This window comes from Aulonocara sp. 'chitande type north' Nkhata Bay, linkage group LG11, assembly GCF_057382095.1.
Source record: "Aulonocara sp. 'chitande type north' Nkhata Bay isolate Kocher_YH1m ecotype deep benthic linkage group LG11, A_spYH_male_GT1.1, whole genome shotgun sequence".
NCBI lineage: Eukaryota > Metazoa > Chordata > Actinopteri > Cichliformes > Cichlidae > Aulonocara > Aulonocara sp. 'chitande type north' Nkhata Bay.
Window position 1 is genome coordinate 36809066 of NC_141354.1, and position 27685 is coordinate 36836750.

A 27685-nucleotide genomic window follows, 5' to 3' on the forward strand; every position below is an offset into this window, starting at 1 on the left:
AACCAACTATAAGATCAATCTCGGAGCTGCGGACGGTGACCTGGAGCTGGCAGAGGAGCTGAATATCTTCTTTGCCCGCTTTGAGACCAGGGTACCGGAGGTATTGGAGCCACAGCAGCAACACGCCACCCATAGCAGCACCACCCTCACCCTGGAAGAGCACGAGGTGAGGCGCATGCTGCAGGCTGTTAACCCGAGGAAGGCGGCGGGTCCTGATGGTGTGCCAGGTCGAATATTGAGGGATTGTGCAGGACAGCTGGCTGGGATCTTCACCAGGATTTTCAACAAATCCCTCGCACAGGCGACTGTCCCACTCTGCCTGAAGTCCTCCACCATAGTCCCCTTGCCTAAGAAGCCCCACATCACCGGCCTGAATGACTACAGACCGGTGGCACTCACCCCAGTGGTAATGAAATGCTTTGAGAAGCTGGTCCGCAGACACATCACAGCAGCCCTGCCCCGCAGCCTGGATCCACACCAGTTTGCCTACAGAGCAAACCGATCCACGGAAGACGCTGTAGCCACAGCACTCCATGCTGCATTAACTCACCTGGAAGAGCATGGTAGCTATGTGCGGATGCTCTTCGTGGATTACTGCTCAGCTTTTAACACCATCCTTCCACACAAACTGGTGGCCAAGCTACAAGACCTGGGGCTTCCAGACAGCACCTGCATGTGGATCAATAGCTTCCTCTCGGGCCGTAGACAGAGAGTCAGAGTTGGCCATCACACATCCTCAGCCCTGAGTCTCAGCACTGGCTCACCCCAGGGCTGTGTGCTCAGTCCACTGCTCTACTCTCTCTACACACACGACTGCACTCCTCGCCACCACAGCAACATCTTTGTGAAATTTGCAGATGACACCACAGTGGTGGGGCTCATTTCCAAGGGAGACGAGTCTACGTACAGAGACGAGGTGGAGCAGCTGACGTCATGGTGTAAGGCCAATAACCTCCTCCTCAACACTTCAAAAACCAAAGAACTCATAATAGACTTCAGAAGGAAAAAGGCAGAGATCCAACCACTATTCATAAATGGGGACTGTGTAGAAAGGGTGGCAAGCTTCCGCTTCCTGGGAGTCAATATAGAGGAGAACCTTTCCTGGAGTGTGAACACCTCCGAGCTGCTGAAAAAGGCCCAACAGAGACTGTACTTCCTGAGAATTCTCAGGAGGAATAACATCACACAGAGACTGCTGGTGTCCTTCTACAGAGCCACCATTGAGAGTGTTCTAACTTACTGCATATGCATCTGGTACACTAGCTGCACAGGGGCTCAGAGGAAAGCACTCCAAGGGATCATTAACACTGCCCAAAAGATCACTGGCTGCCCTCTCCCCACACTGGAAGTTCTACACAACGCCCACTGTTTTAAAAAGGCCCAAAACATCATAAAAGACACCTCACATCCTGGCCACTCCCTGTTCGAACTGTTGCCCTCAGGCAGACGGTACAGGGCAATCAGAGCAAGGACTAATAGACTCAAACACAGCTGTTATCCAACTGCAATAACACATCTGAATACTACAAAAAAATGTCCATCACGCCACTCTTGTGTTAATCTATGCACGGTCTGAAGCATGTGTGTGAGAATGTATGTGAATGTTTTACTGTTATATCTTATTAGTATTTTAAGTATTCTATCTATTTTATTTATTGAATTTTATTGTTTTATTTATATTTTGATATTGCTAGGGATGATGCAATGATCGGGGACCATTCTTCATTTCGTTGTTCTCATGACAATGACAATAAAGTTTCTGATTCTGATTCTGTTTGCAGATGACATTTTGGTTTACTTATCAAAACCTACCGAATCACTTATGGAGCTCATGTCAGTGTTAAAGGAGTATGGGCTATACTCGGGATATAAATTGAATATACAAAAAACACAAGTTCTTAGTAGCTTTTATAGCCCTCCCCAGAATCTGCTCAACAAATACAAACTAAGCTGGGACAAAAGAACTATCAAATATCTGGGCATAAACTTATCAATGGATATAACTAGCTTGGAAGAAATCAACTACCCCCTACTTAAAAAAGATATCATGCTAAATATTAGCAGATGGTCTATCTAAGCATTTCTTCTAGAGTGGACATCATAAAAATGAATATGCTCCCAAAGATATTAAACTTATTCCAGTCTGTTTCTATAGAAAACCCTGATAGATACTTTGTAGAGTGGGATAGGACCCTCTCAAGATTTATATGGGCGGGTAAAAAGCCAAGAGTTAAGTTCAAAACACTTCAGCTTCCCAAAGATAAAGGAGGATTAGGCATCCCTTGCCTACAGGATTACTACAGGGCAACACAAATAAGAAATCTGGTGGGCTGGTGTAAACCCGGATACTGTTCAACAGAGAGACGAATCTGGCATTGATATCTGACATCACAACAGAGAGACGAATTTGGCATTGATATTTGACATCACAACAGAGACACGAATCTGGCATTAATATCTGACATCACAACAGAGAGACGAATCTTTCATTGATATTTGACATCACAACAGAGAGACGAATCTGGCATTAATATTTGACATCACAACAGAGAGACGAATCTGGCATTGATATCTGACATCACAACAGAGAGACGAATCTGGCATTAATATTTGACATCACAACAGAGAGACGAATCTGGCATTGATATCTGACATCACAACAGAGAGACGAATCTGGCATTAATATCTGACATCACAACAGAGAGACGAATTTGGCATTAATATCTGACATCACAACAGAGAGACGAATCTGGCATTAATATTTGACATCACAACAGAGAGACGAATTTGGCATTAATATTTGACATCACAACAGAGAGACGAATTTGGCATTAATATCTGACATCACAACAGAGAGACGAATCTGGCATTGATATCTGACATCACAACAGAGAGACGAATCTGGCATTAATATTTGACATCACAACAGAGAGACGAATCTGGCATTAATATCTGACATCACAACAGAGAGAAGAATCTGGCATTAATATCTGACATCACAACAGAGAGACGAATTTGGCATTAATATTTGACATCACAACAGAGAGACGAATCTGGCATTAATATCTGACATCACAACAGAGAGACGAATTTGGCATTGATATCTGACATCACAACAGAGAGACGAATTTGGCATTGATATCTGACATCACAACAGAGAGACGAATTTGGCATTAATATTTGACATCACAACAGAGAGACGAATTTGGCATTAATATCTGACATCACAACAGAGAGACGAATTTGGCATTGATATCTGACATCACAACAGAGAGACGAATCTGGCATTAATATCTGACATCACAACAGAGAGACGAATCTGGCATTGATATTTGACATCACAACAGAGAGACGAATCTGGCATTAATATTTGACATCACAACAGAGAGACGAATCTGGCATTGATATCTGACATCACAACAGAGAGACGAATCTGGCATTGATATCTGACATCACAACAGAGAGACGAATCTGGCATTGATATCTGACATCACAACAGAGAGAATAATCTGGCATTGATATCTGACATCACAACAGAGAGACGAATCTGGCATTGATATCTGACATCACAACAGAGAGAATAATCTGGCATTAATATTTGACATCACAACAGAGAGACGAATCTGGCATTGATATTTGACATCACAACAGAGAGATGAATCTGGCATTGATATTTGACATCACAACAGAGAGACGAATCTGGCATTGATATTTGACATCACAACAGAGAGATGAATCTGGCATTGATATTTGACATCACAACAGAGAGACTGGATGTCAATGTCAGAAAGATGACTGTGATGTCAGAACCCTCTAAATCTTGTAATTTATAGATGGTAAATGGCCTGTATTTGCATAGCACTTTACTAGTCCCTAAGGACCCCAAAGCACTTTACACATCCAGTCATCCACCCATTCACACACTGGTGATGGCAGCTACATTGTAGCCACAGCCACCCTGGGGCGCACTGACAGAGATATTTAATTCCAAATGATTTGACTGCATCATTGCGTCTTTGAGTTATGACCCAAACTCTCTATCAACTTTGTGAATAAATTCACGTCCCCCTGTGACCTCATAATTACACCACAGTTCAGATGGCATGAATGAGTCATGAGGTCACACCAACAGTGACAACATCAGCAGTGACATCACTAAAGTTGCCAGGTGAGTCCATAAATAGAACCCGTGACGTGGAGCAGGTACCGCCGTTTTGGACAATGCCACGACGCAGGTATAGACGCAGACATGCGAGGTCTTCTCGCCCCGTTCGCAGACACAAGAGACCCCACAAGGCCTCGGGTGTCCGCAGACGTGGGAGAAGATACCGTCGCAGACATTAGACAATCTCAATAAACATGTAGGATGAACATCAAAACTTTGGTCCAATCAAGTTTTTTTTAGATAACATATGTTGTTGTTGTTTTGTGTGTGTTTGTTATCAATGTTGTGGAAAAAAGTTAAGCTTAGTAAGCCATCAAGCACTGATCACTCGTAGAAGAGCACCAATAGGAGACAGAACTAATTAGAAGGTGTTATTATTCAGTCTGTACATCGAATAGAAGGCACTAACCACAAGGTGATCTTCAATTCATCTCTGTGTGAATGTGAACGGGGCGAGAAGACCCCCACTAACTGCATGTCCCTAGACTGTGGGAGGAAGCTCGAGAGAACATCCAGACTCCACACAAAGACCCCGGCCTGATGAGGCTAGGGTCCTGAGTTCGATACCCTAAACTGAACGCAGGACAGAGGAAGGGATGGGTGATGTTCATGTGTGCCCAGGTGTATGATGTGGCTCTTTGTCTGTGACTGGTTGGCTGTCCCAGCCCTGGCCCTTCATGTATTTCAGTAATGTCCTTTTCTCCCGTCTCGTTTCCATGTTTTTCCCTTGTGACCCATTCCTTCTGTCACGTGTGTTTCCCCCCCAGCCATCATGTTCTGCTTGTGCTTAGTTATGTCCATGTCTTATCTCCTCCAGTCTGCAAGTTGCATCCACAGGCAAGATTAATATACCCCTTCAAAGTGTTTTTTTTTTCTTTTCTCTTGATATTCATTAAGCACTCTTTAGTTGTGTGTTTCAGCTCTCAGACTGATATTTATGCCCCATGATTAGCACTGTTAATGTGTTTGGTATCCAGGGAGCACATCCAGTGTTGGGGTGCCTGGTTATGATCCTCTCACTCATCCAGCCTATCGGGGCCTTGCTGCGCTGCGGACCACAACATCACCTGTATGTATCCATCTGTGTGTGTTTAATTAATATACTATATCATGCCTATACACATTTAAGAATACTCTGTTCAAATATTATTTAAAAAAGTGAGGTTATAAAGTGAGGTTATAAAGTTATTTGATAACCCTAAGAGTTGTATTCATACTTCAGCCATAAAAGTTTTTAAAATTTCAAACTTTTGCAAAGTGTAGCCTGCATGTGCTTTATCAGAGCACACTTTCACACTGAAACACCAAGTAGGAAACTAATTTGCACATGACTCGTGAAAGTTATTCCTTCCTCTTAGTAATAATGGTACTTTTAATAAATATAGCCTGGTTGTAGCTTTGGAGGCCAGACTCAGTAAATGAAATATTTTTTAAGTGAAATATAGATTTAGTAAAATTGTATGTTCAGTAATGATACTTGTTTTCATAAATTGGATGCAGGAGAAATCTTAGACAAGAACTTCAGAAGCTGATGATTTTATAGTTCTTCTCTTTTCTTTGATAGGAGGTATCTGTTCAACTGGACACATTTTTTAAATGCGGTGGTAATAAAATCTATAGCTGGTAAGCTTGTGTTTTACTTCATTCTACCATCTTGCATATATGCTAACATTTTCAATAGCAGACACACTGTCACCCATGCTGCTCGTCTTAAAATGCCTGCTTCTTTGTGTCACACAGTGGCAGCCATATTTACAGGCCTGGACAGGATTGACAGTGATGATGGGTGGCTATTGAAAGTGATGGGTGGCTTCTTTGCCTGGGAAGTTCTCTTCATCATCATTTTGGAGGTCCATGATTGGGTAGTTAAACACAGAGGTAAGCCTTTTTTTTTGCATTTCAGTGATGAAGGAAAAAATCATCACTACCCATATACACTTTAATGACAAAAACCAATCTAGACCCAACAGTCCATTTGCACGGTGAAGAGCCACCTGATCAGTTCAGCAGCATTTAGCTGACTGAGCGAAGAGTATAACCCCTGTACACCTCAGAATGTGGTTGGATGGGTAAAATAAACAGCACTGTATCACAAGATTTTCTGTGTATAACACAGCAGCATCAAATATTTGTCACGGTACGGCATGGCACACCGTGGAAGGAGTGGGGAAGGAGGACCCAGGCGCGGTGCTCTACGTATAGACAGTGTTTATTTACAGAGGGTGATATCAAACAACAATAAATCCCCGTGTTTCTCCCCAGACTCCCGTGTCGTGTCCTCCAAGTGCTCTCTGCTCCCGTGTCTGCACTCCCGGTGCTCGCTGCTCCTTAAGCCTTCCACGCTCCTCCTGCGGGAAACAATAGCGGCAGCAGTCAGGACACTGAACAATGGCAGGCATACACTACACGACCAAAACCTAAACTGGGTAACTAACGTGGAGTCCCAAGCAATGATCCCGCGTCGGTGGGAGCTCCAAGACTCTCTTAAGTAGCTCCCCCGACGAGGCCTGATCAGCAGCAGGTGTGTGGCTTCGGGTGTGGCCAGTCCCCTTGCAGGGCCACACCCTCCAGGCCTGACGCCGCCTATAAACAAGTGCTCAGCCACCCACACACACATATACACGAGCACAGGGAAGGGGGAGCAACACCAAAATACACAGCAATAATAATAATAATAATAATATAATACATGACTGCTCAGGGATCCTGGGTCGCCCAGTCCCAGGACCCTGACAATATTGGTATTTATGAATTGATGAGTGAAAACGCGTAAGAATGTCTCAATGGTAGTCTGCTGGAACAAAAGCTGTTACACTTTAACTGTGCTGAAGTACAGCGACAAAGGAATCTTTATCTTTCGATTTATTAAATGCATGAAAATACTCTGGGAATACTATACACGAAGGCTCAGCTCATGCACCACCAACCTAATGTTATCAGAGAGAACTTGCATTGAATTGTCTCAACTGAGACTATCCAATTTTGGACACGTGTAGTTTGACAATGCTGTGGCTCAATGTGTGGCTCAGTCACACAAATTATTAAAAAAAAATATGATCACAACCTCTTTGTGTCTACAAAAACTGGTTAATGTTTGGTGATTTTTAAAAAATGTTTTACCCCCCCGTGCCGCACACACTTTCCATGACCAATGGCAACTTGACATGCTAAATGTTTACATAGAGCTTCCAGCACATTGTTATCGTTCTGAAAGTTGTTGTTTTTTTGTTTTTTTTCAATCACCACAACTACTCAACTCGACTCAATTTTATTTAAATTGATTTCAAATTGTTCTTCTTCTGTTAAAGCTTAAAACTAATATCATAACTCAACCTGTATAAATAAAATGATTAAAAACATAGCTGACTGCTTTAGTTCACTTCAGTTAATGTGCCCTGCAATATTTCACTGTTCTTTGCTCTGGGTTTCAGATGATACTGCTGATCAAATGGAATCAGCATTGGTAAGCTGAAAGAAATATAAAAGCAAGCAATCACTGATTGCCACAAGATGGAGTATTTCTAATATAATTTTACTTTTTTTGTCAGGTCAAAGGTGACAGTTGCCTGATCGCTGTGTACCTTCTGGGAAACCTTTGCTTTTTGGTGGCACTTCTGGTTGGAATTGGAGAAAAATGAGCAGCAGCAGAATCTTCCAGAGTGTTTCCCTGTAGTTTTGTTGAATTTTATCATCAATTTTAACATACTTGATGAGAGACTGCACTGGAAATTCAGACCCACTGATGCATCAGTTGGCGAATCCTGGAAAGTTTCTCAGTAATGTCTTTAAAAAATATTACTTATGTTTTTTTTCTCTTTTGCTTTTAGTTGATAATTAAGGTGTACTTTCAATCAGCATTCAATTTCACTGGGCCAAGCATTACTGTCGTGTGTGTGTGTGTGTGTGTGTGTGTGTATAATATGTCTCACAGTTGCAAAGAAAGAAGTAGTTTCAGTCGCCTTTAGCCTCCACTCTGGCTGCCAGGTAAACCAGTTTCATTTTACAAGCTGGTTACATTTTTTAAGCCAAACAGCAATTTTGTATTAAAAAGTACTTTTAACAATTTTTCCTTTTACATTTTTAAATCAGGTCAACTCGACCCACATCATAATGGGAGGGTTAAAGCCCTTTTCACACATTAACATCTGTTAATATGACAGCATCTATGTATGAATCTGCACCTTTGTCACTTTCATTTGAAAAAAAAAAACTGTCATTGATTCAGCTCCTGAACTTCCCATTTAATGTACATTTTTTCATATATTTCTAATAATCTTGCTGTCAATAACAACTGACAATAAGACAACAAATTTTTAACTTCATTAAATTGAAAATTATGTATGTCAGTGTAGTAGTGTTAAATGCTTACCAGGTTCAGATGCAAATGAAGAAACTCCACTCAGGCAAGTCTGCTGGACCAGATGGAGTGAGTCCCCTCAAGGCCTGTGCCCCCCAGCTTTGTGGAGTCTTCCATAAACTGTTCATGCTGAGTCTGAAGAGGGTCCCAGTGCTGTGGAAGACATCAAGCCTCGTCCCTGTACCAAAGACGCCACGTCCCAGTGGCCCCCAGGATTACAGGCCTGTGACACTGACCTCCCACATCATGAAGACCCTGGAAAGGCTCATCCTGGACCAGATCTCACCCATTGTCAGACCACATCAGGATCCCATTCAATTTGCTTACCAGCCCCGTCTCACAGGACGCCATCATCTATCTGCTCAATCGTGTCTACATCCACCCGGACCAGCCGGCGAGCACTGTGAGGTTCATGTTTTTTTTTTTTTACTTTTCCAGTGCTTGGTGATAAGCTAACAGCGATGCAGGGGGATGCTTCTCTAGTGTCCTGGATTGTTGATTACCTGACAGGAAGACCACAATATGTGCGTCTTCCACATTGTGTGTCTGACAAGGTAATCAGCAACACAGGAGCACCATAAGGGACCATCCTCTCCCCCTTCCTCTTCACCCTCTACACCACAGACTTCAGCCGCTGCACAGAGACCTGCATCTTCAGAAGTTTTGATGTAAATTTGTAAGTTTTGATGTAAGTAAATTTGCGGTCAATTTAGACTCAATTCAAAATCTCCTACTTGGGACGAACACTAAATGTAAATAGCTGACTTTCTAAATAAACCTATCCATCTTTGCAAGGTCAATTTTTGCTTTCATTAAATTCCAAATGTTTAGCCATAATTAGCTTAGCTGTCCTACTCTTGTTACTGCTCTTTCCTACTGCTGTTACAATCAAATGAACATCTCTGCAAAGATAAATTAGCTGAGACCTTAGGTTGATGGTAGTTACTAGCAAACACAGAAACTTACATACACTATATAGTACAGTTCTATGATACATCACCAAATAGAACAATTTGTGGCAATGCAGACAAGCAGAGAAACAGTTTAATTAGTTGAATTTGTTCACTTGATCGGAGGTGTGTTTCCTGCAGATATACAACATCGGATCTCAATGATTTTAAATGAGTAAAAGCCCTTGTGCGTTTAACCGGATTATTTATACCTTTAACATTCCAGCTTATAAAACGAAGAGCAGATGACTTTGCGAGCTTGCCATTCAGGTACCAAAATGCAGGTGCAGAAAAAATATGTCCCAACCTCTGGAATAATAAATCTTTCGTGCTTGAATCGATACGGTCCAATATCGTCTTTTCAGAGCTAGCAATAGCTCTCATAATCTCACTCATGTCATGGGGTGGTGCCTCCAGTCTGTCCTCAGCATGGTCCTGTCAGGATCTGACGGCGCCCTGACCGGTCGACCTGCCAGTGTGTGTGTGTGTGTGTGTGTGTGTGTGTGTGTGTGTGTGTGTGTGTGTGTGTTCACCCAGGGATTGACGGAGGATTTACGGACACTAAGGAAGCACTTGGAGGAGAGACGGGCACTCACTACTAGGGCTGGGTATCGTCACTGATTTCTAGAATCGATTCAATTCCGATTCACAAGGTCCCGAATCGATTCGATCCACGATTCGATTTAATTCGATTCGATTCGATTTAAATCTGGGAAATTTTGACAGTCAGAAATATTATAATTCAGATCAGTACATTTACATATTTTTGTATCAATAAAAAGGAAGCTGACACACGCAAGACTTTATCAAAGGTGTAAGCATCACAGCAGATGCCTTTGTGTCAAAGTAGCTGAAGATAAAACACAGAAAAACATGAAGGTGGTTTTCCTGGCCTGGGATTTTATAAAAATATTCTGCAGTACATCAAAAACGAAAGAAAACCATTAATCAACATATGAACATTACCTCTGAAGTTACAGAGGTTTTATTAGAGACACGGTTAAGCGTTTTGCATTTTGAATAATTTTAAAAAGTTTAAATTTGTTCAGTATTGAACAGCAGAAATGAGGTTTTCTTTTCGGAAGAATGTAAAAGGGAAAAAAACAGCGGCCGACAGCGCTGTAAACAACGGTAGACTTGTGCATAACAAGCAAGCGAATAATGAAGAAAGGGAAACTGTTCTTGAAGTACACAGAGAGAGAGAGAGGGCGAGAGAGAGACAGAGAGAGAGAGAGACAGAGAGAGAGAGAGGGCGAGAGAGAGAGACAGAGAGACAGAGAGAGAGAGCTGTGCATCGCGGTGGAAGCAAAACAGTAAAAGTCAGAGTGAATTCATGACGATGTTTATGTGAATCTTCTTTTGCTGCTGGTTCGGTCAATATTGTTTGGAAAGAGATCAAACTAACAGCTTTAGAATCAGCGCATAAAGGGCGTGAACACAAAGCGCGGACCCGCCGACAGATCAGAATCAGTGAGCTGTCGGCTTTCAGCCCCGACCGTGTCCGTGCCGTCGGGTGAGAAAGGCGACATCTAAATGATTCTGATCCGCGGGTCGTGCTGTGTGTTTAAGTCTTTGTGCAGAATCCGTGTTCCTGCTCTCATTTACTGTCTTAGCTGTTTGGTGGTTCTTGAAATTTTGTGAGATGTCACCAGAGATTCTGGCATTTCGGGCAAAATAAATTTATATTAAAAAAATCGATTCAGGATTTTAATTAATCGATTTTACGTTATCCAAGCCATAATCGATCTTAATCAATGAATCGATTATAAAAACCCACCCCTACTCACTACCACGCACGGGCTTACACGGAAGGAGGGACGCACTATCACCATTGTTGCACATTTGAACTGTTGTCACATTGCTGCACTGTAAATAAATGCACTGTCATTATTTCTGAGCTCCGCGCCTGAGTCCACTCTTTAACAACCGTGACAGGTCCGAGGCTTTTGCGGCCTGCTCTTTCCCCGATCTAGTTTTGCTCATATGTCGTACACCGTAGCCTTGAAGATGTAAAAAGTGCCTCAGAGCAGCACACGGGCGTGTTATCATACTGTTGTTAAAAGTTCGTTAGTTTTGGAGCAATGGAATTATGAAACAAGTTAGTCCATTGAGGAGCCCTGTACAACACGTCTTCACATGGCTACCAGACACGCCCCCCGTCATTTTGTTATTATTCAATTCAGAACTGCCCAGACCAGACACAGTGACGTTTCACCAGAATCCCTTTGATCTCTGGTCTTCTTTATGACATCAGCACACGAAAACCTATAAATAGGGGAGAGGTTCTCACTCTTGTCAGTCTTTCAAAGAGAGTGGAAGAATTCACTAGGCAGGAAACTACTGGAAACTTGCGTTTCTGACACAGTCGACGGTATTTTTAAAAAATCTTTTAGTTGGTACAGAGATTTAGCATCAACTTCAATTTGAAATATGAGTCTGTCAAATCCTGTTGTATGCAACATGAGAGCCGAGAACGAAAAACTTAAACAGCAAATCAAAGAGCTGAAAAATGAGAATAAAACTCTCAAACAACAAAACTCTACCATACGTGACCTTAAAGTCGAGAACGCCGACCTTAAGGAGCAAAAAAGAGAGCTCATAAATGAGAACAAGATTCTCCAAAAAAACATTGAAGTTCTCTTCAAACGAAGTGGGTTCTCTAAAAACAAGAGGAAAAGAGACCTGCAACTAGAGAATGAAACAATTCACTTCAAAATTCAAGAGCTGGAATATTGGAACCAAATTCTAAAGGATTTAAACAGCTCCAAAACCAAAGAGATCCAGCAACAGAAAGAGGTGATGCAGGAAATGGAGGCAGAAATCAGAGAGTTGCAAAGCAGCAAGACAGGCTTGGTTATAAAAGTGGGAGACATGGAAAAGGACAACCCGTCTTTAAGAGAGGAAAATGATGTGACGGTAAAACGCATGTGTGAGCTGAAAAGGGACTTTGAAAAGGAAAAAGATGACATGCAACAGGAAATACAGGCTGTTAAAACTGAGCTCCATCAGGCAAACACAGCCTTTAAAGAGTTACAAGAGAGTGAAGAAAGAAAAAGGATCATGAATGAGGAAAACAAAACAACGGACAGTGAACAGCTCAGACAGACCCTGGAACTCCAATGCTTTGCACATGAAATTGACATATTGAGGCATAACGAACTTCTTGAACAGGACCTCCAGGAGCTTTCCAAAAGGAGTGGTGATTCTCAAAAAGAACTGAAACCACACGATGAGGGTGTGAAAGGAGAATCACGGATCTCCAAAGCCACTGAGAAAGACTCCCAACATGATTTTAACGTGACCAACAGAGAAAAGGAGTTTTTGTACCATCAATTTGAGGCAGTGAAAAGAGAGCTCCTAATTGAGAACAAAATTCTCCAAAGAAACGCTGAAGTTCTCTTCAAACGACGTGGGTTCTCTAAAAACAAGAGGAAAAGAGACCTGCAACAGAAAGAGGTGATGCAGGAAATGGAGGCAGAAATCGGAGAGATGCAAAGCAGCAAGACAGGCTCGGTTATAAAAGTGGGAGACATGGAAAAGGACAACCAACATGATTTTAACAAGACCAACAGAGAAAAGGAGTTGTTGTGCCATGAATGTGAGGCACTGAAAAGAGAGCTTGTCAAGAAAAATCTGTGTAATGTACAGGAAGCCTTGAAAACAAGACATGGCGTTGGGAGTCTGAGCTTGGGTTTGCAAAGTTTCACAGGAAGCACATAACAATCTGATAAACAACTACGATGTCCAAGTTGACATACTCAAACAACAAAATAAGGCCTTGGAAAATACGGTTAGTGACCTTACCAAAAAGATGTGGAATGGACGGGAAGCGATGAGACAAATGGAAAAGAACTTTCAAGAACAAAGGAAGCTACTCGAAAATCTCCGAGGAGAATTCGAGGAAATTTAGCACAACTACGACTTTGGCCCTCCCTATTAAAGCTGGTTAACGCAGGTTCAATAGGGCTATAACTTAGACAATGGAAGTTCATTTGATTTAATTGGCCCAAAATGAGTGACTGCACCCAGACACTCAGTAGCAAAAAAATTACAGAGATTCAAGAGAGAAAACTGTTTCTGCATAGACTCCTATAGTACTGCAAGTCGTGTCATCGCTTGGTGTCCTGCATAGAGTGCAGGTTTAAGGTATCTACGTATCTTTCAGAATTAGAAGCTATGCTGCGTCAGGGGTTATAACAGCTGTGCCCCCCCCCCCAACCGGTCGAGGCAGATGGCCGCCCCTCACTGAGCCTGGTTCTGCCGAAAGTTTCTTCCTGTTAAAAGGGAGTTTTTCTTTCCCACCGTCACCAAGTCTAAGGAGCTTGGAGAAAAGCGCCTGGACTTCTTTAACTTAAAGAAGTCCAGGCGCTTTTCTTTCCAAGCTCCTTAGACTACTATGGCCTTGATGACTGATAACCTTCACAGACACTGTCATCAAGGGTTTGCTCACAGGGGATCATCTGATTGTTGGGGGGTTTTCTCTCTTATATTGTATGGTCTTTACCTTACAATATAAACAGCCGAGAAGCGGCTATTTTTGCCATCCGGTGCTTTAGAAATACATCTTAGCTGAACTGAACTCCATAACATCTGGACCGAAATGCCTACACACAACGGTAGGCATTTCAATCAAGAGCTCTGTCCAAAACGTTCAATGACAAGCATCAGCACCAGGATTGTTTTTTAGCTCACCAACAGTTCATGTTCCCTACCCATTTTTTATTGTAACTGCAACTTTGTAAGACTGGGTTGGGAGATGTTCTTGTGGTGAGCTTTTATTTACATAATTGGTTTCTTTAATAGTGAAATAAAATAAATTTGTATAACTGGAAACAGCGTTCTCCTGTGTGATTATCACATTGTATTCTTTAAACCATATAACAGAATATATAATATATATAATTTACTCATAGTAATATTAATATCTAATGTGATTGAGTTTCCTTATCTCTACTTATGTGCTGATGTGTTCACTGAGGCCATTGTATGGTCCATTTTGGCTGCATTTCCATGTTTTAAACATGAAATTTGCTTATTTAAAGGGTGTCTCATGTATCTCTTATGCAGAAATATGTGTTGCCTAGCTGGACAAATGTAGCACAGGTCTACTATTATTGGTCACGTGTGTTTTCCCCCCCAGCCATCATGTTCTGTTTGTGCTTAGTTATGTCCATGTCTTATCTCCTGTCCCCTTTTCCCTCTGTATGTATTCACAGTGTACGTGTTCCTCGTCGGTTCGTCATGCTAAGTCTGCGTGTCTTATTCCGTCATGTGTCATGTATCACTCCAAATCTCACTGACTTTAACTAATAATAACTGTTTGCTGAGTGTTATGTCTAAAAGGTATTGCACAATCGCCTCTAGTAGAGGATCAGGTTTGTTTTCCACTGATAATGGATTTTAACATGACTGACCAATGATTGTGGAGCACGTCAATGTAGGATCTTATAAATACAACGAGCAAACTTAAATGTTTTAAAATGTTCAAAAAATTAATGTATTATATTTCTGAAGTATGACGGAAGGAAAAAGTTACATTTTTTTCATATTTTAAAAAAAAATCCATGGGTTTAATGGGTCCATCATCACTATATTGAGGGCCTTGTATAATAGCCCAACTGAAAAAGTAAAGATTAACGGTGAATTTTCAGATGCTTTCAAGCTTGAAAGGTCCACAAGACAAGGATGCCCACTGAGTCCACTCTTATTTGCTATTTTTATAGAGCCATTGGCTGAAAGGATTAGGCAGAATGGTAACATAAAAGGGATTAATATCACTGGAAGTGAGCAGAAATTGGCCTTGTTTGCAGATGACATTTTGGTTTACTTATCAAAACCTACCGAATCACTTATGGAGCTCATGTCAGTGTTAAAGGAGTATGGGCTATACTCGGGATATAAATTGAATATACAAAAAACACAAGTTCTTAGTAGCTTTTATAGCCCTCCCCAGAATCTGCTCAACAAATACAAACTAAGCTGGGACAAAAGAACTATCAAATATCTGGGCATAAACTTATCAATGGATATAACTAGCTTGGAAGAAATCAACTACCCCCTACTTAAAAAAGATATCATGCTAAATATTAGCAGATGGTCTATCTAAGCATTTCTTCTAGAGTGGACATCATAAAAATGAATATGCTCCCAAAGATATTAAACTTATTCCAGTCTGTTTCTATAGAAAACCCTGATAGATACTTTGTAGAGTGGGATAGGACCCTCTCAAGATTTATATGGGCGGGTAAAAAGCCAAGATTTAAGTTCAAAACACTTCAGCTTCCCAAAGATAAAGGAGGATTAGGCATCCCTTGCCTACAGGATTACTACAGGGCAACACAAATAAGAAATCTGGTGGGCTGGTGTAAACCCGGATACTGTTCAACAGAGAGACGAATCTGGCATTAATATCTGACATCACAACAGAGAGACGAATCTGGCATTGATATCTGACATCACAACAGAGAGACGAATCTGGCATTGATATCTGACATCACAACAGAGAGACGAATCTGGCATTAATATCTGACATCACAACAGAGAGACAAATCTGGCATTGATATCTGACATCACAACAGAGAGATGAATCTGGCATTAATATCTGACATCACAACAGAGAGACGAATCTGGCATTAATATCTGACATCACAACAGAGAGACAAATCTGGCATTAATATCTGACATCACAAAAGAGAGACAAATCTGGCATTGATATTTGACATCACAACAGAGAGATGAATCTGGCATTGATATCTGACATCACAACAGAGAGACGAATCTGGCATTGATATCTGACATCACAAAAGAGAGACAAATCTGGCATTAATATCTGACATCACAACAGAGAGACGAATCTGGCATTGATATTTGACATCACAACAGAGAGACGAATCTGGCATTGATATCTGACATCACAACAGAGAGACGAATCTGGCATTAATATCTGACATCACAACAGAGAGACGAATCTGGCATTAATATCTGACATCACAACAGAGAGACAAATCTGGCATTAATATCTGACATCACAACAGAGAGACGAATCTGGCATTGATATTTGACATCACAACAGAGAGACGAATCTGGCATTGATATCTGACATCACAACAGAGAGACGAATCTGGCATTGATATCTGACATCACAACAGAGAGACGAATCTGGCATTGATATCTGACATCACAACAGAGAGACGAATCTGGCATTGATATCTGACATCACAACAGAGAGACGAATCTGGCATTAATATCTGACATCACAACAGAGAGACGAATCTGGCATTAATATCTGACATCACAACAGAGAGACGAATCTGGCATTGATATCTGACATCACAACAGAGAGACGAATCTGGCATTGATATCTGACATCACAACAGAGAGACGAATCTGGCATTAATATCTGACATCACAACAGAGAGACGAATCTGGCATTGATATCTGACATCACAACAGAGAGATGAATCTGGCATTGACATTTGATATCACAACAGAGAGACGAATCTGGCATTAATATTTGACATCACAACAGAGAGACTGGATGTCAATGTCAGAAAGATGACTGTGATGTCAGAACCCTCTAAATCTTGTAATTTACAGATGGTAAATGGCCTGTATTTGCATAGCGCTTTACTAGTCCCTAAGGACCCCAAAGCACTTTACACATCCAGTCATCCACCCATTCACACACTGGTGATGGCAGCTACATTGTAGCCACAGCCACCCTGGGGCGCACTGACAGAGATATTTAATTCCAAATGATTTGACTGCATCATTGCGTCTTTGAGTTATGACCCAAACTCTCTATCAACTTTGTGAATAAATTCACGTCCCCCTGTGACCTGATAATTACACCACAGTTCAGATGGCATGAATGAGTCATGAGGTCACACCAACAGTGACAACATCAGCAGTGACATCACTAAAGTTGCCAGGTGAGTCCATAAATAGAACCCGTGACGTGGAGCAGGTACCGCCGTTTTGGACAATGCCACGACGCAGGTATAGACGCAAACATGCGAGGTCTTCTCGCCCCGTTCGCAGACACAAGAGACCCCACAAGGCCTCGGGTGTCCGCAGACGTGGGAGAAGATACCGTCGCAGACATTAGACAATCTCAATAAACATGTAGGATGAACATCAAAACTTTGGTCCAATCAAGTTTTTTTTAGATAACATATGTTGTTGTTGTTCTGTGTGTGTTTGTTATCAATGTTGTGGAAAAAAGTTAAGCTTAGTAAGCCATCAAGCACTGATCACTCGTAGAAGAGCACCAATAGGAGACAGAACTAATTAGAAGGTGTTATTATTCAGTCTGTACATCGAATAGAAGGCACTAACCACAAGGTGATCTTCAATTCATCTCTGTGTGAATGTGAACGGGGCGAGAAGACCCCCACTAACTGCATGTCCCTAGACTGTGGGAGGAAGCTCGAGAGAACATCCAGACTCCACACAAAGACCCCGGCCTGATGAGGCTAGGGTCCTGAGTTCGATACCCTAAACTGAACGCAGGACAGAGGAAGGGATGGGTGATGTTCATGTGTGCCCAGGTGTATGATGTGGCTCTTTGTCTGTGACTGGTTGGCTGTCCCAGCCCTGGCCCTTCATGTATTTCAGTAATGTCCTTTTCTCCCGTCTCGTTTCCATGTTTTTCCCTTGTGACCCATTCCTTCTGTCACGTGTGTTTCTCCCCCAGCCATCATGTTCTGCTTGTGCTTAGTTATGTCCATGTCTTATCTCCTCCAGTCTGCAAGTTGCATCCACAGGCAAGATTAATATACCCCTTCAAAGTGTTTTTTTTTTCTTTTCTCTTGATATTCATTAAGCACTCTTTAGTTGTGTGTTTCAGCTCTCAGACTGATATTTATGCCCCATGATTAGCACTGTTAATGTGTTTGGTATCCAGGGAGCACATCCAGTGTTGGGGTGCCTGGTTATGATCCTCTCACTCATCCAGCCTATCGGGGCCTTGCTGCGCTGCGGACCACAACATCACCTGTATGTATCCATCTGTGTGTGTTTAATTAATATACTATATCATGCCTATACACATTTAAGAATACTCTGTTCAAATATTATTTAAAAAAAATTAAAAATGGCCTCACTCTTTTTTTCTCTACAATTATTTAACAAATTTTGAAAACACGATAAACCAAAGGAATGGGGCAGTACATGCTTAATGACTAAATGCACTGCTCACGCGGCAAAGTGAGGTTATAAAGTTATTTGATAACCCTAAGAGTTGTATTCATACTTCAGCCATAAAAGTTTTTAAAATTTCAAACTTTTGCAAAGTGTAGCCTGCATGTGCTTTATCAGAGCACACTTTCACACTGAAACACCAAGTAGGAAACTAATTTGCACATGACTCGTGAAAGTTATTCCTTCCTCTTAGTAATAATGGTGCTTTTAATAAATATAGCCTGGTTGTAGCTTTGGAGGCCAACTCAGTAAATGAAATATTTTTTAAGTGAAATATAGATTTAGTAAAATCTATGTTCAGTAATGATACTTGTTTTCATAAATTGGATGCAGGAGAAATCTTAGACAAGAACTTCAGAAGCTGATGATTTTATAGTTCTTCTCTTTTCTTTGATAGGAGGTATCTGTTCAACTGGACACATTTTTTAAATGCGGTGGTAATAAAATCTATAGCTGGTAAGCTTGTGTTTTACTTCATTCTACCATCTTGCATATATGCTAACATTTTCAATAGCAGACACACTGTCACCCATGCTGCTCGTCTTAAAATGCCTGCTTCTTTGTGTCACACAGTGGCAGCCATATTTACAGGCCTGGACAGGATTGACAGTGATGATGGGTGGCTATTGAAAGTGATGGGTGGCTTCTTTGCCTGGGAAGTTCTCTTCATCATCATTTTGGAGGTCCATGATTGGGTAGTTAAACACAGAGGTAAGCCTTTTTTTTTGCATTTCAGTGATGAAGGAAAAAATCATCACTACCCATATACACTTTAATGACAAAAACCAATCTAGACCCAACAGTCCATTTGCACGGTGAAGAGCCACCTGATCAGTTCAGCAGCATTTAGCTGACTGAGCGAAGAGTATAACCCCTGTACACCTCAGAATGTGGTTGGATGGGTAAAATAAACAGCACTGTATCACAAGATTTTCTGTGTATAACACAGCAGCATCAAATATTTGTCACGGTACGGCATGGCACACCGTGGAAGGAGTGGGGAAGGAGGACCCAGGCGCGGTGCTCTACGTATAGACAGTGTTTATTTACAGAGGGTGATATCAAACAACAATAAATCCCCGTGTTTCTCCCCAGACTCCCGTGTCGTGTCCTCCAAGTGCTCTCTGCTCCCGTGTCTGCACTCCCGGTGCTCGCTGCTCCTTAAGCCTTCCACGCTCCTCCTGCGGGAAACAATAGCGGCAGCAGTCAGGACACTGAACAATGGCAGGCATACACTACACGACCAAAACCTAAACTGGGTAACTAACGTGGAGTCCCAAGCAATGATCCCGCGTCGGTGGGAGCTCCAAGACTCTCTTAAGTAGCTCCCCGACGAGGCCTGATCAGCAGCAGGTGTGTGGCTTCGGGTGTGGCCAGTCCCCTTGCAGGGCCACACCCTCCAGGCCTGACGCCGCCTATAAACAAGTGCTCAGCCACCCACACACACATATACACAAGCACAGGGAAGGGGGAGCAACACCAAAATACACAGCAATAATAATAATAATAATATAATACATGACTGCTCAGGGATCCTGGGTCGCCCAGTCCCAGGACCCTGACAATATTGGTATTTATGAATTGATGAGTGAAAACGCGTAAGAATGTCTCAATGGTAGTCTGCTGGAACAAAAGCTGTTACACTTTAACTGTGCTGAAGTACAGCGACAAAGGAATCTTTATCTTTCGATTTATTAAATGCATGAAAATACTCTGGGAATACTATACACGAAGGCTCAGCTCATGCACCACCAACCTAATGTTATCAGAGAGAACTTGCATTGAATTGTCTCAACTGAGACTATCCAATTTTGGACACGTGTAGTTTGACAATGCTGTGGCTCAATGTGTGGCTCAGTCACACAAATTATTAAAAAAAAATATGATCACAACCTCTTTGTGTCTACAAAAACTGGTTAATGTTTGGTGATTTTTAAAAAATGTTTTACCCCCCCGTGCCGCACACACTTTCCATGACCAATGGCAACTTGACATGCTAAATGTTTACATAGAGCTTCCAGCACATTGTTATCGTTCTGAAAGTTGTTGTTTTTTTGTTTTTTTTCAATCACCACAACTACTCAACTCGACTCAATTTTATTTAAATTGATTTCAAATTGTTCTTCTTCTGTTAAAGCTTAAAACTAATATCATAACTCAACCTGTATAAATAAAATGATTAAAAACATAGCTGACTGCTTTAGTTCACTTCAGTTAATGTGCCCTGCAATATTTCACTGTTCTTTGCTCTGGGTTTCAGATGATACTGCTGATCAAATGGAATCAGCATTGGTAAGCTGAAAGAAATATAAAAGCAAGCAATCACTGATTGCCACAAGATGGAGTATTTCTAATATAATTTTACTTTTTTTGTCAGGTCAAAGGTGACAGTTGCCTGATCGCTGTGTACCTTCTGGGAAACCTTTGCTTTTTGGTGGCACTTCTGGTTGGAATTGGAGAAAAATGAGCAGCAGCAGAATCTTCCAGAGTGTTTCCCTGTAGTTTTGTTGAATTTTATCATCAATTTTAACATACTTGATGAGAGACTGCACTGGAAATTCAGACCCACTGATGCATCAGTTGGCGAATCCTGGAAAGTTTCTCAGTAATGTCTTTAAAAAATATTACTTATGTTTTTTTTCTCTTTTGCTTTTAGTTGATAATTAAGGTGTACTTTCAATCAGCATTCAATTTCACTGGGCCAAGCATTACTGTCGTGTGTGTGTGTGTGTGTGTGTGTATAATATGTCTCACAGTTGCAAAGAAAGAAGTAGTTTCAGTCGCCTTTAGCCTCCACTCTGGCTGCCAGGTAAACCAGTTTCATTTTACAAGCTGGTTACATTTTTTAAGCCAAACAGCAATTTTGTATTAAAAAGTACTTTTAACAATTTTTCCTTTTACATTTTTAAATCAGGTCAACTCGACCCACATCATAATGGGAGGGTTAAAGCCCTTTTCACACATTAACATCTGTTAATATGACAGCATCTATGTATGAATCTGCACCTTTGTCACTTTCATTTGAAAAAAAAAAACTGTCATTGATTCAGCTCCTGAGCTTCCCATTTAATGTACATTTTTTCATATATTTCTAATAATCTTGCTGTCAATAACAACTGACAATAAGACAACAAATTTTTAACTTCATTAAATTGAAAATTATGTATGTCAGTGTAGTAGTGTTAAATGCTTACCAGGTTCAGATGCAAATGAAGAAACTCCACTCAGGCAAGTCTGCTGGACCAGATGGAGTGAGTCCCCTCAAGGCCTGTGCCCCCCAGCTTTGTGGAGTCTTCCATAAACTGTTCATGCTGAGTCTGAAGAGGGTCCCAGTGCTGTGGAAGACATCAAGCCTCGTCCCTGTACCAAAGATGCCACGTCCCAGTGGCCCCCAGGATTACAGGCCTGTGACACTGACCTCCCACATCATGAAGACCCTGGAAAAGCTCATCCTGGACCAGATCTCACCCATTGTCAGACCACATCAGGATCCCATTCAATTTGCTTACCAGCCCCGTCTCACAGGACGCCATCATCTATCTGCTCAATCGTGTCTACATCCACCCGGACCAGCCGGCGAGCACTGTGAGGTTCATGTTTTTTTTACTTTTCCAGTGCTTGGTGATAAGCTCACAGCGATGCAGGGGGATGCTTCTCTAGTTTCCTGGATTGTTGATTACCTGACAGGAAGACCACAATATGTGCGTCTTCCACATTGTGTGTCTGACAAGGTAATCAGCAACACAGGAGCACCATAAGGGACCATCCTCTCCCCCTTCCTCTTCACCCTCTACACCACAGACTTCAGCCGCTGCACAGAGACCTGCATCTTCAGAAGTTTTGATGTAAATTTGTAAGTTTTGATGTAAGTAAATTTGCGGTCAATTTAGACTCAATTCAAAATCTCCTACTTGGGACGAACACTAAATGTAAATAGCTGACTTTCTAAATAAACCTATCCATCTTTGCAAGGTCAATTTTTGCTTTCACTAAATTCCAAATGTTTAGCCATAATTAGCTTAGCTGTCCTACTCTTGTTACTGCTCTTTCCTACTGCTGTTACAATCAAATGAACATCTCTGCAAAGATAAATTAGCTGAGACCTTAGGTTGATGGTAGTTACTAGCAAACACAGAAACGTACATACACTATATAGTACAGTTCTATGATACATCACCAAATAGAACAATTTGTGGCAATGCAGACAAGCAGAGAAACAGTTTAATTAGTTGAATTTGTTCACTTGATCGGAGGTGTGTTTCCTGCAGATATAGAACATCGGATCTCAATGATTTTAAATGAGTAAAAGCCCTTGTGCGTTTAACCGGATTATTTATACCTTTAACATTCCAGCTTATAAAACGAAGAGCAGATGACTTTGCGAGCTTGCCATTCAGGTACCAAAATGCAGGTGCAGAAAAAATATGTCCCAACCTCTGGAATAATAAATCTTTTGTGCTTGAATCGATACGGTCCAATATCCTCTTTTCAGAGCTAGCAATAGCTCTCATAATCTCACTCATGTCATGGGGTGGTGCCTCCGGTCTGTCCTCAGCATGGTCCTGTCAGGATCTGACGGCGCCCTGACCGGTCGACCTGCCTGTGTGTGTGTGTGTGTGTGTGTGTGTGTGTGTGTGTGTGTGTGTGTGTGTGTGTGTGTGTGTGTGTGTGTGTGTTCACCCAGGGATTGACGGAGGATTTACGGACACTAAGGAAGCACTTGGAGGAGAGACGGGCACTCACTACTAGGGCTGGGTATCGTCACTGATTTCTAGAATCGATTCAATTCCGATTCACAAGGTCCCGAATCGATTCGATCCACGATTCGATTTAATTCGATTCGATTCGATTTAAATCTGGGAAATTTTGACAGTCAGAAATATTATAATTCAGATCAGTACATTTACATATTTTTGTATCAATAAAAAGGAAGCTGACACACGCAAGACTTTATCAAAGGTGTAAGCATCACAGCAGATGCCTTTGTGTCAAAGTAGCTGAAGATAAAACACAGAAAAACATGAAGGTGGTTTTCCTGGCCTGGGATTTTATAAAAATATTCTGCAGTACATCAAAAACGAAAGAAAACCATTAATCAACATATGAACATTACCTCTGAAGTTAAAGAGGTTTTATTAGAGACACGGTTAAGCGTTTTGCATTTTGAATAATTTTAAAAAGTTTAAATTTGTTCAGTATTGAACAGCAGAAATGAGGTTTTCTTTTCGGAAGAATGTAAAAGGGAAAAAAACAGCGGCCGACAGCGCTGTAAACAACGGTAGACTTGTGCATAACAAGCAAGCGAATAATGAAGAAAGGGAAACTGTTCTTGAAGTACACAGAGAGAGAGAGAGAGAGGGCGAGAGAGAGACAGAGACAGAGAGACAGAGAGAGAGAGAGGGCGAGAGAGAGAGACAGAGAGACAGAGAGAGAGAGAGAGAGAGCTGTGCATCGCGGTGGAAGCAAAACAGTAAAAGTCAGAGTGAATTCATGACGATGTTTATGTGAATCTTCTTTTGCTGCTGGTTCGGTCAATATTGTTTGGAAAGAGATCAAACTAACAGCTTTAGAATCAGCGCATAAAGGGCGTGAACACAAAGCGCGGACCCGCCGACAGATCAGAATCAGTGAGCTGTCGGCTTTCAGCCCCGACCGTGTCCGTGCCGTCGGGTGAGAAAGGCGACATCTAAATGATTCTGATCCGCGGGTCGTGCTGTGTGTTTAAGTCTTTGTGCAGAATCCGTGTTCCTGCTCTCATTTACTGTCTTAGCTGTTTGGTGGTTCTTGAAATTTTGTGAGATGTCACCAGAGATTCTGGCATTTCGGGCAAAATAAATTTATATTAAAAAAATCGATTCAGGATTTTAATTAATCGATTTTACGTTATCCAAGCCATAATCGATCTTAATCAATGAATCGATTATAAAAACCCACCCCTACTCACTACCACGCACGGGCTTACACGGAAGGAGGGACGCACTATCACCATTGTTGCACATTTGAGCTGTTGTCACATTGCTGCACTGTAAATAAATGCACTGTCATTATTTCTGAGCTCCGCGCCTGAGTCCACTCTTTAACAACCGTGACAGGTCCGAGGCTTTTGCGGCCTGCTCTTTCCCCGATCTAGTTTTGCTCATATTTCGTACACCGTAGCCTTGAAGATGTAAAAAGTGCCTCAGAGCAGCACACGGGCGTGTTATCATACTGTTGTTAAAAGTTCGTTAGTTTTGGAGCAATGGAATTATGAAACAAGTTAGTCCATTGAGGAGCCCTGTACAACACGTCTTCACATGGCTACCAGACACGCCCCCCGTCATTTTGTTATTATTCAATTCAGAACTGCCCAGACCAGACACAGTGACGTTTCACCAGAATCCCTTTGATCTCTGGTCTTCTTTATGACATCAGCACACGAAAACCTATAAATAGGGGAGAGGTTCTCACTCTTGGCAGTCTTTCAAAGAGAGTGGAAGAATTCACTAGGCAGGAAACTACTCGAAACTTGCGTTTCTGACACAGTCGACGGTATTTTTAAAAAATCTTTTAGTTGGTACAGAGATTTAGCATCAACTTCAATTTGAAATATGAGTCTGTCAAATCCTGTTGTATGCAACATGAGAGCCGAGAACGAAAAACTTAAACAGCAAATCAAAGAGCTGAAAAATGAGAATAAAACTCTCAAACAACAAAACTCTACCATACGTGACCTTAAAGTCGAGAACGCCGACCTTAAGGAGCAAAAAAGAGAGCTCATAAATGAGAACAAGATTCTCCAAAAAAACATTGAAGTTCTCTTCAAACGAAGTGGGTTCTCTAAAAACAAGAGGAAAAGAGACCTGCAACTAGAGAATGAAACAATTCACTTCAAAATTCAAGAGCTGGAATATTGGAACCAAATTCTAAAGGATTTAAACAGCTCCAAAACCAAAGAGATCCAGCAACAGAAAGAGGTGATGCAGGAAATGGAGGCAGAAATCAGAGAGTTGCAAAGCAGCAAGACAGGCTTGGTTATAAAAGTGGGAGACATGGAAAAGGACAACCAGTCTTTAAGAGAGGAAAATGATGTGACGGTAAAACGCATGTGTGAGCTGAAAAGGGACTTTGAAAAGGAAAAAGATGACATGCAACAGGAAATACAGGCTGTTAAAACTGAGCTCCATCAGGCAAACACAGCCTTTAAAGAGTTACAAGAGAGTGAAGAAAGAAAAAGGATCATGAATGAGGAAAACAAAACAACGGACAGTGAACAGCTCAGACAGACCCTGGAACGCCAATGCTTTGCACATGAAATTGACATATTGAGGCGGCATAACGAACTTCTTGAACAGGACCTCCAGGAGCTTTCCAAAAGGAGTGGTGATTCTCAAAAAGAACTGAAACCACACGATGAGGGTGTGAAAGGAGAATCACGGATCTCCAAAGCCACTGAGAAAGACTCCGAACATGATTTTGAAGTGACCAACAGAGAAAAGGAGTTGTTGTGCCATGAATTTGAGGAAATGAAAAGAGAGCTTGAAGAGGTCAAGAAAAATCTGTATGATTCACAGGAAGCCTTGAAAACAGAAGACATGGCGTTGCAAACCCAAGCTCAGACTCCCAAAGTTTCACAGGAAGAACATAACAATCTGATAAACAACTACGATGTCCAAGTTGACATACTCAAACAACAAAATAAGGCCTTGGAAAATACGGTTAGTGACCTTACCAAAAAGATGTGGAATGGACGGGAAGCGATGAGACAAATGGAAAAGAACTTTCAAGAACAAAGGAAGCTACTCGAAAATCTCCGAGGAGAATTCGAGGAAATTTAGCACAACTACGACTTTGGCCCTCCCTATTAAACCTGGTTAACGCAGGTTCAATAGGGCTATAACTTAGACAATGGAAGTTCATTTGATTTAATTGGCCCAAAATGAGTGACTGCACCCAGACACTCAGTAGCAAAAAAATTACAGAGATTCAAGAGAGAAAACTGTTTCTGCATAGACTCCTATAGTACTGCAAGTCGTGTCATCGCTTGGTGTCCTGCATAGAGTGCAGGTTTAAGGTATCTACGTATCTTTCAGAATTAGAAGCTATGCTGCGTCAGGGGTTATAACAGCTGTGCCCCCCCCCCCCCAACCGGTCGAGGCAGATGGCCGCCCCTCACTGAGCCTGGTTCTGCCGAAAGTTTCTTCCTGTTAAAAGGGAGTTTTTCTTTCCCACCGTCACCAAGTCTAAGGAGCTTGGAGAAAAGCGCCTGGACTTCTTTAACTTAAAGAAGTCCAGGCGCTTTTCTTTCCAAGCTCCTTAGACTACTATGGCCTTGATGACTGATAACCTTCACAGACACTGTCATCAAGGGTTTGCTCACAGGGGATCATCTGATTGTTGGGGGGTTTTCTCTCTTATATTGTATGGTCTTTACCTTACAATATAAACAGCCGAGAAGCGGCTATTTTTGCCATCCGGTGCTTTAGAAATACATCTTAGCTGAACTGAACTCCATAACATCTGGACCGAAATGCCTACACACAACGGTAGGCATTTCAATCAAGAGCTCTGTCCAAAACGTTCAATGACAAGCATCAGCACCAGGATTGTTTTTTAGCTCACCAACAGTTCATGTTCCCTACCCATTTTTTATTGTAACTGCAACTTTGTAAGACTGGGTTGGGAGATGTTCTTGTGGTGAGCTTTTATTTACATAATTGGTTTCTTTAATAGTGAAATAAAATAAATTTGTATAACTGGAAACAGCGTTCTCCTGTGTGATTATCACATTGTATTCTTTAAACCATATAACAGAATATATAATATATATAATTTACTCATAGTAATATTAATATCTAATGTGATTGAGTTTCCTTATCTCTACTTATGTGCTGATGTGTTCACTGAGGCCATTGTATGGTCCATTTTGGCTGCATTTCCATGTTTTAAACATGAAATTTGCTTATTTAAAGGGTGTCTCATGTATCTCTTATGCAGAAATATGTGTTGCCTAGCTGGACAAATGTAGCACAGGTC

At 41.5% G+C, this 27685-nt stretch overlaps 4 protein-coding genes and 2 long non-coding RNA genes across 6 annotated transcripts in view; 4 read left to right on the top strand and 2 right to left on the bottom strand.

Moving 5' to 3' along the window:
• The window catches only part of LOC147319694 (ferric reductase 1-like), a 34609-nt gene extending 24634 nt beyond the window's left edge, over positions 1 to 9975 (top strand). The window contains exon 16 of the mRNA XM_086312420.1: positions 7714 to 9975. Coding sequence (XP_086168546.1) covers positions 7714 to 7803 — 90 coding nt within the window. The 3' untranslated portion in view covers positions 7804 to 9975. The remainder of the gene's footprint in view (positions 1 to 7713) is intronic.
• Positions 4189 to 7652, top strand: LOC147319696 (ferric reductase 1-like). Its single transcript, XM_086312422.1, has 4 exons — positions 4189 to 5234; positions 5730 to 5788; positions 5906 to 6043; positions 7597 to 7652. Exons 1-4 carry the CDS (start codon positions 5110 to 5112, stop codon positions 7635 to 7637), a joined length of 363 nt encoding a protein of 120 aa, XP_086168548.1. The 5' UTR covers positions 4189 to 5109; the 3' UTR covers positions 7638 to 7652.
• LOC147319697 (uncharacterized) lies at positions 6357 to 10830 on the bottom strand. The gene is made up of 2 exons (XR_015131566.1): positions 6601 to 10830; positions 6357 to 6513 (listed from the first exon to the last, which is right to left on the bottom strand). It is a non-coding gene; the product is annotated as an uncharacterized LOC147319697 (long non-coding RNA).
• A 6505-nt stretch (positions 10831 to 17335) lies between these two features.
• LOC147319698 (ferric reductase 1-like) lies at positions 17336 to 22021 on the top strand. The gene is made up of 5 exons (XM_086312424.1): positions 17336 to 18469; positions 19071 to 19129; positions 19247 to 19384; positions 20934 to 20965; positions 21051 to 22021. Exons 1-5 carry the CDS (start codon positions 18345 to 18347, stop codon positions 21138 to 21140), a joined length of 444 nt encoding a protein of 147 aa, XP_086168550.1. The 5' UTR covers positions 17336 to 18344; the 3' UTR covers positions 21141 to 22021.
• Positions 19698 to 22023, bottom strand: LOC147319699 (uncharacterized). Its single transcript, XR_015131567.1, has 2 exons — positions 19942 to 22023; positions 19698 to 19854 (listed from the first exon to the last, which is right to left on the bottom strand). It is a non-coding gene; the product is annotated as an uncharacterized LOC147319699 (long non-coding RNA).
• A 3101-nt stretch (positions 22024 to 25124) lies between these two features.
• LOC147319700 (uncharacterized) lies at positions 25125 to 27412 on the top strand. Its single transcript, XM_086312425.1, has one exon. The coding sequence runs from the start codon at positions 25261 to 25263 to the stop codon at positions 26485 to 26487; it is 1227 nt and encodes a 408-aa protein (XP_086168551.1). The 5' UTR covers positions 25125 to 25260; the 3' UTR covers positions 26488 to 27412.
• The last annotated feature ends 273 nt before the right edge of the window (positions 27413 to 27685 follow it).

Coding starts and splice junctions, on each gene's coding strand:
- LOC147319696 (XM_086312422.1), top strand. CDS start 5,110: ATGATTAGCACTGTTAATGTGTTTGGTATCCAGGGAGCACATCCAGTG. Junction 5,235..5,729: donor TGCGGACCACAACATCACCT/GTATGTATCCAT, acceptor TTTCTTTGATAG/GAGGTATCTGTTCAACTGGA. Junction 5,789..5,905: donor GGTAATAAAATCTATAGCTG/GTAAGCTTGTGT, acceptor TGTGTCACACAG/TGGCAGCCATATTTACAGGC.
- LOC147319698 (XM_086312424.1), top strand. CDS start 18,345: ATGATTAGCACTGTTAATGTGTTTGGTATCCAGGGAGCACATCCAGTG. Junction 18,470..19,070: donor TGCGGACCACAACATCACCT/GTATGTATCCAT, acceptor TTTCTTTGATAG/GAGGTATCTGTTCAACTGGA. Junction 19,130..19,246: donor GGTAATAAAATCTATAGCTG/GTAAGCTTGTGT, acceptor TGTGTCACACAG/TGGCAGCCATATTTACAGGC.
- LOC147319700 (XM_086312425.1), top strand. CDS start 25,261: ATGAGTCTGTCAAATCCTGTTGTATGCAACATGAGAGCCGAGAACGAA.